General features: G+C 48.7%; 1 protein-coding gene across 7 annotated transcripts in view; it reads left to right on the forward strand.

The window, feature by feature from the left end:
* LOC122366953 (b(0,+)-type amino acid transporter 1-like) overlaps positions 1–12,619 on the forward strand; it is a 45,887-nt gene that overhangs the window by 17,978 nt on the left and 15,290 nt on the right. For 3 of the 7 annotated variants that reach the window (XR_006253973.1, XM_043339643.1, XM_043339641.1), the window contains exons 2-4: positions 4,214–4,393; positions 5,766–5,867; positions 7,498–7,740. Coding sequence is in view for 5 of the 7 variants with exons in the window: in XM_043339643.1 (XP_043195578.1) it covers positions 4,214–4,393; positions 5,766–5,867; positions 7,498–7,740 (525 nt within the window). In the remaining 2 variants the exon portion in view is untranslated. Of the gene's footprint in view, positions 1–158; positions 341–4,213; positions 4,394–5,765; positions 5,868–7,497; positions 7,741–12,619 lie in introns of those variants that run through there. The other 4 variants (XR_006253974.1, XM_043339642.1, XM_043339644.1 and 1 more) reach the window with 3 other exon arrangements.

The following is a 12,619-nucleotide window of genomic DNA, read 5'->3' on the forward strand; positions in this document are numbered from 1 at the left end:
TATTGTGGCTGACAATGGTCGCCTTCCAAAGACACATGCCTCTCGGAGAAAAATAAACATCGCGGTGACGGATGAAGGGGTGCGGGTGGTCGGGTGCACGGCAGGAGCGGGCAACTAGACCGGTCGGTAGGAGGGGCGGACAGGGGTGGTGCGACGGTCAGTCGCTCGGAAGGACAGCACGGCGGTCAGTCGGTCGGAAGAGGCCGACGGGGTAGCACGGCGGGGTCGAAGGGTAAGGAGCGGGGTGTGAGCTGCGAACAGTCGGTGGAAAGGAGGCCCACTGTTGATTGTTCCGCCGGGAACGGAAAGGGCGAACGTGACTCTCAACGGAGCATGGATGGTAAGCTTGATGACCGAACGTTAACTTAACACAATGCAAGAGTTAAGTGTTATTGAGTGATCGTTTATAGGTGTACTACCGGGCTACCGGCATCGAGATTAAACATGAACAACTTAAAAAATCTGGTTATTCGAGCTTCACTTCTCGCCATTTTGACTCAACAATCGAGAAAAACAAGCTTATAGACTTGTGGAGGGCAAACATAACCTTGCCACCGCACGTGACTGCACCACTTCGTTTTTATGTTTTTGGCAGAAGGCGTTCATGCCTGCCTCAGGTCTGCCCGCTCATAATCCTCTTTACATAATGGCGGTCGCTCGTTTCTGATCGAACACTTGTGCTCAGTTACCCAAGCGTAGTTCCGGGACAATAAGCGCTATCAAACACACTTGTGCACTGCACGCCTGCCTCGGTGCAGGGATGCGCGTCTTATAAAACACTTGGGCAGTCGAGGCTAATGCTTGCATGTCTACTTCGACGTTTCATTACCCTCTACTGCAACACCTGACCCGTGATTCCTCAGAGATTTATGACATGCATCTGCCATGACCCGTTCCCGTTCCGATATTGTCCTCTCTTGGGAAATCATGGAAGCATTCCGGGTCCCCTCTCCTGAGCTGCGGCACGATTTTCCGGCCCCAGCTGCGCCGGGAGAACGGCTGACTGCCGTCTCTCCATCGATTTCATCATCCCGTGCGGGCGGGGACCGCCGCTCTTGGGAGGGTGGGGTATGAACGGGGAGGGGTAAAATCTGAGGGTCAGGGAAAGACGGTCGGCTCAAAGGTGCAGAGAGCGCTTCCCTTGGTTGCTTTTTTTCATTTTTCTGGGTTGCTGAGTGGTTGATGTCAGGCGCACATCGTTCACGTCTATTAGCGTTCAACAGATGCCATGTCGTTAGGATCTCTTCGGACGTTGACGTATAGGAGTTAGTGACTGGTCTAATTGGATTCAGACTGTTTTTTACGAGCTAAGAGAGTTCCGTTTGTCATTTTGTTGTCGAGTGTCACGGTGCCAGGATGGCTGACGTAACGGTGACTGTAATTGTCATAGAGAATCATGTGACTGGGCGGGCAAAGCCGCTGTTTTTTCCGAAACATATGATATTAGCCGAGAAACGTCATCAAGTTAATGTTATTACTATGTGTTAATGTGTACATTTGCTATTAAATGTCCTCAGCTGTTCCGAAAAGTTCGTGACTGTATTTGTCACTTCGTCAGCGGTATATCTCTACGGTAGAGCTATACCGCTGACGAAGTGACAAATATAGTCACTAAACTGTCCAAAACAGCTGAGTACATTTAATTTTTACACATACTCATGTCCAGAACTATTATAACTTTGCTGATATGACGTCCTAAAAGAAAGCCACGGCAGTTGTTTAAGTAGAGATCACTAAAAGGGACAACATTATAGGCATGTAAGTTTTTAAATATTTGATGACAAGAAACGACTTTCAAAATTCCTCCAAGCTCTTCTTTGCTCGAAGTTACAAAAGCTCATGGAACCTCCACATGTGTCTTGACAGCAATATTACACACCCTCCTCTCCCGATTTCGAACCGGGCTGGACCGAACCAAACCGGATCGGACCGGAACGGACCGGACCAGTGAGAGTCCCTGAGGGCTTCCACCTGGATACAGTGGGGCAGGGGGCTGAAATGAAGCATGGTGCGCCGGGCCCCGGGTCGTCCATAGGTTGGAAGAGTAGCGTGGACTGGGGGTTAGGAACCTGGGCCCGTGTGGCCAGAAGTTTGTGTGAGAAAGCTGGGGTGGGTCGCTAGCAGGTGGGCGAAAGGGCGGTAGGTTGAGGAGAGCTGCAAGCAGGCTGTAGGTCGGCAGCTTGACGTGTAGATGTCTGCTAGCTGTCTAGATCGGCAAGATACGAGAACCCTGGGAAGGGTAAGTACCCAAGCTGTATTTTATTTGACCAATTCCCAATGGAATACTGGCCCTTAAATGTTTGAGTGTTTAAAAAGTCCTAAGTTGCGAAGATGACGTGCCGAAATAAAAAACCGGTTAATTTAGTATAAAGCTAGGTGCGAGCCACCTAGCCCAGTGAATCCCACGGAGAGAAGGGCGCGGACTGACCAGGTCGGGCGGTCGATCGATGCTGCGAGCCGGGGAGAAGCAGAGCCGGCGGTAACCCTAGGAGACTGGCCCCGGGTGTTGTATCGGGTCCGAGCGCCGAGTCCCCACCGGCTGCCGGGGCTTCATCGCCCGCCAGACCGCAGTTGGGAACTCGCCGGATGTTTATCCGCACAGTGCTGCTGTCGAGATTGAGTGTGTGTGAATTTCGACAAGTCTCACCGGCCATGTTAACCGTAAACGAACATTGAAGGGCCAGTATGAGTATTCCAACAGCGAGCAGCGTTGGAAGTGTGACTATGCGTAGCAGCTGCGCGCCGCCAGAAGCGTATGCAATACGTATCTCACTAGGCAAGCTGAGACGGTTCTTTTATGCGTTCATTCACTATGAGACACAAAGCTCCATTCATTTGTGCACATTGTGCTGTTCTTATAAGTGTGGAAAGTGCATCGTACTGCACCATGAATGATACTAAAACGTTTTAGGCTTTCAGTAGATCTATTTTTAAGTGTGCAATATGGCTTCTTTGGCCAAGCGGATAAGTGTATTGACGCTCCAAACCCTTTCTCGCATATCTTTTTTCCCTATTCCCCTAATCATCCTTCCTGGTATTCATGCGTCCGTCTTTTTGCCAATCCTTTCATAACTGTCCCAAGGCGACCCCGCGACTTCCATTGCCGCGCATTATCTCTCCCGTGCTCCCGTCCCTGACACTCTCCCTCTCTCTCTCTCTCTCTCTCTCTCTCTCTCTCTCTCTCTCTCTCTCTCTCTCTCTCTCTCTCTCTCTCTCTCTCTCTCTCCCTCTCTCCCTCTCTCTCTCTCCCGACCCGCGGCCCCGTCTGTTCCCCGCCTGCCGTCTGTTGATAGTGCAGTGTAGGTGGTATCGGCACTGCCGGCCTTCGGGATCCGTAGTCTGGCGACGGCCGCTGGCTCACCGGTCCGGGACAGAAATACACGGTCGGACCCCTCCCGGCCCCACTGTGCGGTTCGCGGATAGAACTGAGGTGGATTGGACGGAGGCGGTGACGGTTATCGGTAAACAGAGTGACACACGTCACCATTTGGGGCTGTGTTTAGCTAATCAAGCGTTTCGTGTGTAATCTGATGTCTGCGTAATTGTTACGAGATAATTAATGTCATCAATGTCAGGAGATGGAATAAAATCAACGTGCTTTCGATGCGTTGTTCGTGTGATTATGGAAGGCGGATATGCCGATCGACGTGCAGGGGCTCATAAATCACGCATAATGAACATGTCTGTCGGTTAAACTAGCCAAGACCCTATAAATAGCAATCAGACTTGTTGAAATATGCACAGTGTACGAGTATATGAAATATGTTTGGAATGCTTAGAAATAATCTCAAACATTCTGACTATCATGAAACGTATCATTATACAGGTATCACCGGTTTGAATATGATGACATGCAGCGTTTTTTTTTTTATTTGTAGACAGTTACCTATACTGGCAAAATAGGTGTGTGTGTGTGCCTAATCCGTTGAGGTATAGGAGCTTTCACTTATCTGTATACCCGTAAAATTCTTGCTTTCAGCAACGAAAAAGTTCTACACAACCTAAATAGGTACTATCAAGATGTTAAACATTTACAAACGAAAAAATGTTTGTCTAGACAACAAACACAAAAATGACAACAAAAATGTTTGTCCCTTTCCCCTGCTTGCAAACGCCTGGCTTCCCCACAAAAAAATAGAAGGTGTCGTCATTCAGTCTAGCCTAGCCCTAGCTTACATTTCCCACTGACCCCAGTGACGTCATTTGCCGTCAGGAGGGCATCTCAATGGAAGTGTACAGACGAACGGTGGCTCCGGCCAGCTGTCTGACTTATCCGAAGGAGAAGCTGGTGACGTGCTGGCGCCACCCGCACCAGATGAGGGCAACGCTACGCACCTCGAGAGAAGGGTGGGACTCTTCTCTGGGGTTGCTCTAATTGTCGGCACCATGATCGGTAAGTCAACAGTATTTAACAACTTCTTAACAAAAGTGTGCGGATATTGGCATCTGATATCAAGCTGTGATGATTTTTAGGTAACGTCAAAACTCTGGACATAACGTTCCGCGTAATAATGTGCTGCTACTCGCTGGCCCATTGACCCCATATGCTTACGGATACTTATGCGTTTTTGTGTGTTGTATATTTATCCACTATTTTGTTTAATACGTTTTCGTCAATTTGTATGAACCATATCACTCAAAGACATAAATATTATGTATTTGTATCGCTCCTGCAGCTCTACTTTTGCGACCGTGAAAGTATGCATTTCAGAAAATTATGATCCGATGTAGACAGAAAGGAATGCGATGCTCAAAAGGTCAGCCCGGACCCATGGGAGGTCGGTGCCCCCGAGCCTCGCCTTTCTATTGATTCGCATGGAATGCCACAACACAACAGACCTGGAAGGAATGTGCCACCCCATCACATACCGGAATAATCAATGCGCGATTTAGTGTCCAATGTCCATGAGTCGTGCCCGAGGCTAAATTACTGACTCTGATGGGAGCCTAGCACTGTCACGAAATCATTTTGAGTTAATCATATCATCGGTCTGCTAAGCATGAAAGAAAATGATGATCGTTTTCTTTTGCCATCCACTCACTGTTGCCACCGGTCGCCATCATCTTGTCCGTCGGATGTGCTTCAGGATGATATTATATAAACTATGATCATATCCAGGACATTCGTTCAGCATAGGTAATTTACAATTTGCGTGGGGCTGCATGTCTGGTGTCCAAGACTTTAGAGTTCTGTGGTAATGACCTTCCTGTCCTTATTGGACGAGCAGCTTCCTCGTTGAGCTCAGCACCGATTCATGCCATAGTGACTGGTGATAAAAGATATTGCAGCATTCAAACGTGGTCGACCGTTAATCACAAAACCAGTGCAACAGGCGGGCATTTGCATACTAAGTCGCGGACGTCGCTCATTATGGAAACTACTGAGAGAGAAATGTCAAAAGCAACACGCAAGCGTCGGGTGCTGAGTTGGCCCTATTACGCTAATCAGATTATATGGATACCAACCAGAGCGTCGAGAGACGAGAACCGCAAAGTCGAAACCTTGCAGTTTTGTTCTTATTTTGTGTAAAAAGGCGCCCTAATGTGACCATGGACCTAATGTGTGGAAATGACGGCAATTATTCAATTCTTGTAGCTTTGCTTTCTACGATTAGAGACACAAATGAATGCACGCACACCATGCCCTACTACAAAACCTTTCTAGAGATTTTCTCGTAACCTAGCCTTCTTTGTATGTTGATATGCATTGCTTTGTGATATTTGCTACGTTTTGTGACCGACTGACCGGGCGGATCTCTCGGCAGGATCTGGGATCTTTGTGTCCCCCAAGGGTGTGCTGGAGCGCACCGGATCCGTCGGAATGTGTCTTGTCGTGTGGATGGGATGTGGTGTCCTCTCCACATTGGGTGAGTATCAGCAGCAATCTCATTCGTCACGCTTTTGTGGCACTAAAATTGCCGACATTTATTGCTAGCACCTGTTCTGATCTTTGAGGGCACTTGATAGCCTACCTGTGCCCTAGCGCCCACCCAAAAGCTCCAACAACAAATGATTCTGATCTTTTGGCATGACACAATCATTAACAATACCCTCAACATGCTTATATACCTACCTTACAATCATATTTATTGGTAACAACAATCGATGGCCTCATAAGGCCGCCAGACGGGTCTTCCCTTTGCCGCACTTGTGTGGTGGCCTGAGTAGGATCTTGTCCTACCTGCACACCGATGTTCCTGTGATCCAATAGACCTCGTACGGTCTCGCCGCTGATGAGTTAAACCCCAGCGGCCTTCATGGCCTCCTGAGCTGAGCTGAGTTGAGCCGGTCTCGGGTGACAGTGATACTTGAGGCCGACGACGTCCTGTCGAGAGAAGCCACCGGCTTCCTGGATGGTCAATGGGTCGTACCGTGTCCTCAATGTTAGGGCTGGCCGGTCGGTTCGGCGGTTGTCGGTCGGTCGGTCGGTCGGTCGGTCGGTCAGACAGGCCCATATTTTCCGATTGGGGCGTACTGAAGGTAGGCTGTCTTTTTATATCGGTCTGGCTTATTGATGTTTTTTTCTTACCCGCGAAATGAATACTGTGTTGCTATAAGTGTCCTTTGCAGTCTTCAGTATGACCCGTGTTTCCTGACTTGATTGTGACCTCCTTACCTGAGCCCTTATAACCTGACGCTTCTTTTGTCCTAGCACAATGATATCCCACGCTGCTCATTATATCCCGGAAGTTAAGCTTCCTAGCTAGAGTTAAGAACTTCCATCGTCGGTAACCTTGGTTGACCTTTTGAACCTTTGTTCGATTCTACGTGACCTCATGCTAATTTAGGGATTGTTCATGTTGACAAATGTGTCATCCCATCCAACATCTTGGATCCTCTTGTAATCAGTTGTTAACTCGAGCGATCCCCGTGGCATTTCTATGAGCTCCCTGTGATCCTACGTGACGTCAATGTAACCTCCTTTGACCCCAATATAACTTCCTGGGAGCTAATGACCGATTCGAATTGAAAAATTAGCATGTGACCCATTGTGACCTCTAATATGACACGAAACTTTGAAACCACACATGACACAGTACGTCCTTTCGTACGGCGGTACGACCTCTCGTGGTCCTCTTCTCCCACGGTGACCCAATGTAAGCACTTGTATTCCGTTGTGACCTTAAATGAACCACTCTGCTTTCTCGCGAGGCAGGCTCGACCTCTTGTATTTTACATGTACCAGTGCAACCTTTAGGGGTTCCCATAATGAACCTTGTAACCTTGTATGACCCATGACCCGCTCGTTCTGAGAGTCTGACCTTAGTTGACCTTTACTGACCTCATGTGACTTCTGCTGGCCCAGGTGACTTCGGCAGACCTTATTTGACCTCTGCTGACCCGGGTGACTTCAGCTGACCCCCGTGTGACCTCTGATGACCCGAGGTGACCTCTCATGACCTTTTATGACCTCAGGTGACCCCTACTGACCCTATGTGCCCTCTGCTGACCTCATGTGCCCCCTACTGACCCCGTGTGACCTCGGCTGACCCTCAGGCGCGCTGGCGTACGCCGAGCTGGGCACGGTGATCCCGTCCTCTGGCGCCGAGTATGTGTACCTGCTGGTGGGCCTGGGCAACCTGCCGGCCTTCGTCTTCTCTTGGGTGTGCTCGTTCGTGCTGAAGCCGAGCATGCTGGCCATCATCTGCCTCTCGTTCGCCGAGTACCTGGTGGAGGCGTTTGTGGAGGAGTGCGAGCCTCCCGCCCAGGTGGTCACCCTGGTCGGAGTACTCACTATCGGTGAGAAGGGAACTCACTCATCACAGTGAGAGCTTATACGCAGCAGAACTCACACTGAAATCTGTCACGGAATAGTCTGGAGAGCTTACATAGGAACGTTCGCACTGTGTGTTTAAATATTAAAAGGAAGTTCACAATAGCATTAAAAGGAAGTTCACAATAGCCGTTTTCACGACGGGCTATGTGGCGAATGCATCTAATTTGACCAAACCTGCACCAAATCTCTTTTACAGCAAATATATTCACAGCATGAATTTATTGCCGTTTTATTCGACAATAATGTCTGATGATATGCCAAGGCACATAAATATTAAATAAGCAATTAATGCAACCCTGACTGATAGCTACTAATAAATACACTGAACCTAATTTAACCAAATCTGCACCAAATCTGCACCTAATCTACACCAAATGTATACCAGATGGCCGTTGTGAAAACGACTAATGTGTTTACGGGCGAGCTCATAGTGGCCAGTTAGCTGTGAATAATTGTGAATAATTGGCTCAATGTTCGCCATATGTCCCTGTCCAGTGTCCGCATCTGTTGAACTCACGTATATTGCGTGGTACAATGAATTAATGGATATGTACTCAGTTATCGTACGAGTTGGGATATATAAGACCCATTTATATCCAGATTTTGATTGATATAAATTATTTTAAGCATGTGATGTCGAGACCTTATAGGTGTACCTAGTTCTAGTTGAAGTGGAACTCCCGTTTGAAACGAATAAGTATTTGTTCTTATTAATTTCATGCTGAGGTTCTTTTTTATCTCCGTAGAAGTTATGACAAATTTGGAGACCTATTTTTATCCATGCAACTGCTTGGCAATGGCCAAACACCGTGAAACAGCTCTTGATAATTCATGCAGGATGGTATTGTAAACAACCATCGTCCTGCATACCCTTTCATAAAGCCAAATTAATGACACTGTTTTCCTAAGTGACATTGTAAATAGCTGAAAAACAGTGCCGCTTCGCTTTTCCTTAATGACCTCCTAATGAGATAAAAAAGAGACCGTATTCAACCCTTGTGCCCTAAAATGGTGCTGGCTCATCTCCATTTTCCTGTCTCACATGTGCTTTTATGTTCCCTTGATAGCAGCACCATCTTAAGAGCATAACCATTGGCTATGCTCTTCGTCTTTCATAAATGCGGCCACATATATGCCAGTTTTAAAGCATCATTGTCTCAATTCTCACATGGCAGGGCGCAGGTGTGCTTGAGCCATTTCGTAATACAAACGTCACATGTGTAATGGATATGGTTCCCACTACTGTCTCTGCTCCCCGTGTCTCAGCTGCGCGTAGTCGATCCCGTGTCGGTGCCGTGTCCCCGACGAGTCGTGTACGCCGGGGGCACAGCTGCTCCCTCCTAGACCGAGCACTTATGACGTAACAGGTGACATGGCGACCATCCGCAGCTGGCTCAGCACGGTCCGCCGCGTCGGTCTCTCTTTAGGCAGCCCCGGTCCTGTCATGGCCTGTGACGTCAGCGAGACCCACTTCACCCCCCCCCCCCTCTCCTGTCTGTAGGTGGTGCCCCCTCCCCGCTCATGTCTCCCCTCGAGGACAGTGCCAACCGGCTGGGTCATATACTATGGATGCGGCCTTGCGGCAACAAATCAGCCCTGTCGTGCTCTCTGTTGTTTTGAGCGGCGTTGGCGGACGGCGTGTCATATTTCGCAGACAGGAGCTGTGTGTTTTGGCTTATATATGGCATGAATGAGCTCAGTGACAATGCGAGAAGTCTAGTGTTTCCTTCACGCATTGAAGTGAGCGTAAAACAATTATATAACTTCATTTATATTTCAAATTGAAAAATTGAGACCGTAGCAACGCTATTTTAACAATGATTTTATCCCAAAGCACCGCGGGCCCAGTTTCCAAGGAGTCCATCTCGACCGAAATGACCTTCAGTCGCTCCCATCCATAAAGTGGAGTTCTGTTTCCGGCGCGGGCCCAATGTCGTCGGTTTCATCATGGTGTGTGGGCTGTGGGCGCGGACGGACGGATCGGACGGGGCGGTGCCTCTGCCCCTGCCCCTGCCGGCTGTCGAGCCTCTGCCAACTGAGGCCTGCTTCACTGTCATGGCGGCCTTTGCTGACCGGACTGTGTCGGCTTATTGATGGCGGTCCGCGACCGAGCGAGCGTTGTCATGGAAACATCCGATTTGGTAATGCTGCCCGCCATCCAGGGATGTTTTGCTTTTTATTAGTTGAATGAGTATGCAGCTGAGTCAAATGAAGACCATCAATGACCAGTGAGAGGTCCCATATTGTCAAATTGCCTACAAGAAGTTGTAGGGTGAGCTTGAACGTATCGCTTAGCCTGCCGAATGTCGTATTGCCCATATCCAAATATAGATTCTCGCAACCTATTGAAAGCACAAATCATAAGTTTTTAAGTTTTTTTTTCTTTAAGTTTTCTTTATAGAATTTCTTACGTTTTAACTTTCATAGGTGTTCGCTTATTTAGCTGTGGTTGTTCCTCCACATTAAACCTACGAATGAATGCCGGCGAATTAAGTTTATTTCTATCCTGCTCGCCCCAAGGGCCCGATTAAATTGCTGAAGCCCGAAATCCTTACGTAAAGTACAAATAGCCGAAACCTTGGACAACATTTCCCTGAAAATGTCACGTCCGTTTCAAAAATAGTGGTAAATAGGAGCTACAATCGTCGATAATTCAAATAAGGACCTCTGAGAAAATCTTTGAGCGTCAGTCTGGAGCGCTTTGCGATGAGGATTCATAAAGGTCGCACGAACGTGACCCTCGAGAATTGGACTGCCTTGAGTGAAGCGATCGTCATCGATTTGAACATGAAATGAAATGAAAATAATTTTTACATTTCACAGGTTTCTGGCCTAGTGCGCACTTCAAAGTTCAATGGGTCCAGATAGATCCCTAAAAACAAGACGAATTGTAGAATGAAGCCATAGTTTTTCATTGGGTTGTCTATTCCAGCTTCAAATATCGTGTTTTTCAGTTTCAAAGCTGAACCTTCATATAAAAGCATATTAATAGGTGCGATTATACGTAAAAAAGACGTCGTACGGTACGAAAAACGTGCGTATTGGGTAAGGGCATGGCTCCAGATAGTAATATGGTCTTCTTCCTAATTATTTGGTAAGTAGATATTTCTGAATGTAAAATCCAAATGTCCTATCAATATCATAACATTTTTAAAGTAAGTACATAGCAACAACTATAAGCTGCGCTGTTGTTGTCGGCATCAGACAGAGAAATCTGTTTGAATCCTAGCGGCTTTGGCTGACGAGCTTTGAAGCTATCGAATAGCTTCAGCTTACAATAGTTAGTACCCAGCGGCAGCGTTCTCCGGCTTAGAGTCTCCACAAATGACAGTCGTCCGGCTCCCGCCCAGTAACTCTCGTGGCAAACTAAGCTGCTATTGGAATTAACAAGCAGTCGGGCACAGTGCTGTCTGGCGCCCCAATGAGAGCGCACTGAACCCTCGGACATTACTTCTCCTATTGGCAACTGGTTGACGTCAATGAGTCCATCGACATCGCGGCACGTAGCGGTTTGGATGGCGCTGGAGGTTTGGAGTGTGTCCATTCTTTATTGAAAGGGCATACGTTTAATTTATTATGCCAACCGTTCTTCGGATTATTAACTAGTTTGCTGAATCAAAAGCGGCGCGGGCTTATGCAACCCCCTTTGACTGGGGGGGGGGGGGTGGAGGTGTGGACATTCCTGTCGTAAAGTGCCATGAAATTAGTTTTCGAAATATGAAGAAATAAATAAATGAATGAGTTTGATGAATATTTTATGGAAATTGGCCTGCCATCACTCATCACTATTTTATCGCTGCAACCCTTTGCGATTCTCCGCAATCCTCTGCAACCCTCACCGACCCCCGCGATCGGTTGGTGCGTGCCCGGTCCCGGTGCCAGCTGCCTCGCATCACCGACACCTCATTGAGCGAATCGCCCGACCGCTGCCCGATCCCAGAGGTAAACAGGGCTATGTTCGGGCATACCGGTCATCCTCTCAGCCGCGAGGTCACATAGCGCTCGGTCGTCAGCCGCTGGCTATCCGCCCAATGGCATCTGTCCCCTCCCTCCCTCCGCTCGACACCGGTCGGTCTTGTGACATTGTTCGGCCTTGAACAAAGGAACGAGGTCCCGGCATGTTGACCCTAGACTAATGCGAGCAAACAGGTCAAGGTGATTAACTCGTTAGTGGTGTGAGGTGAGCCGCATCGTTTGACGTGTGCGAGCCGCGGTCGCCTCACGAACTAGACAGACGACCTTAGCACAGAGAATGCCGTCTCGTTCCATGACAGACCATGCTTGCTGGCACGGTGCCAGACCTTCATGTCTAATGTTGGTCACGTGGGGTGGCTCTGACGTCACAGACGCCTGCAGAGGTGTGTCGGCGGGAGGGGGAGGGGGAGGGGAGGACTGTGAGCGGCGACTCGGGGGTGGAACGGATCGCTGCCGGCGGGGGCCAGTAATAACACGGACCCGTCCCGAGGGGGCCGGGCCGGGCGGCAGTCGGCGGCTGCCCAATTCTGGCCGGGGCCGGGCCGGGCCGCCAACGACCTCAGACCAGACCTGTGTGAGTCACTCATGGCGGCAGTTCTGTGACATAATCTACGCCACAGCGGAAATCTCGTCATCAGGCTGAACTTCCAGACATTTTACGGTGGCAGAGTGACATGGAATGTCATCTACTAAATTGTATAAGCGTTAGTGGTGCTGAGCGGTGCGGTTCAGCACCTGTTACAATTATATAAGACCCAGCAGGCCGGGGACGGTGAGGTCAGTGGGTATAAGGAACCATGATTATCCCCGCAATTACTGCATTCCGTTTGGTGGTGCTTTTCGCCGACGCCGTGTACTACCGCAACC

This window comes from Amphibalanus amphitrite, unplaced genomic scaffold (assembly GCF_019059575.1).
Source record: "Amphibalanus amphitrite isolate SeventyFive unplaced genomic scaffold, NRLGWU_Aamphi_draft 000841F_arrow, whole genome shotgun sequence".
NCBI lineage: Eukaryota > Metazoa > Arthropoda > Thecostraca > Balanomorpha > Balanidae > Amphibalanus > Amphibalanus amphitrite.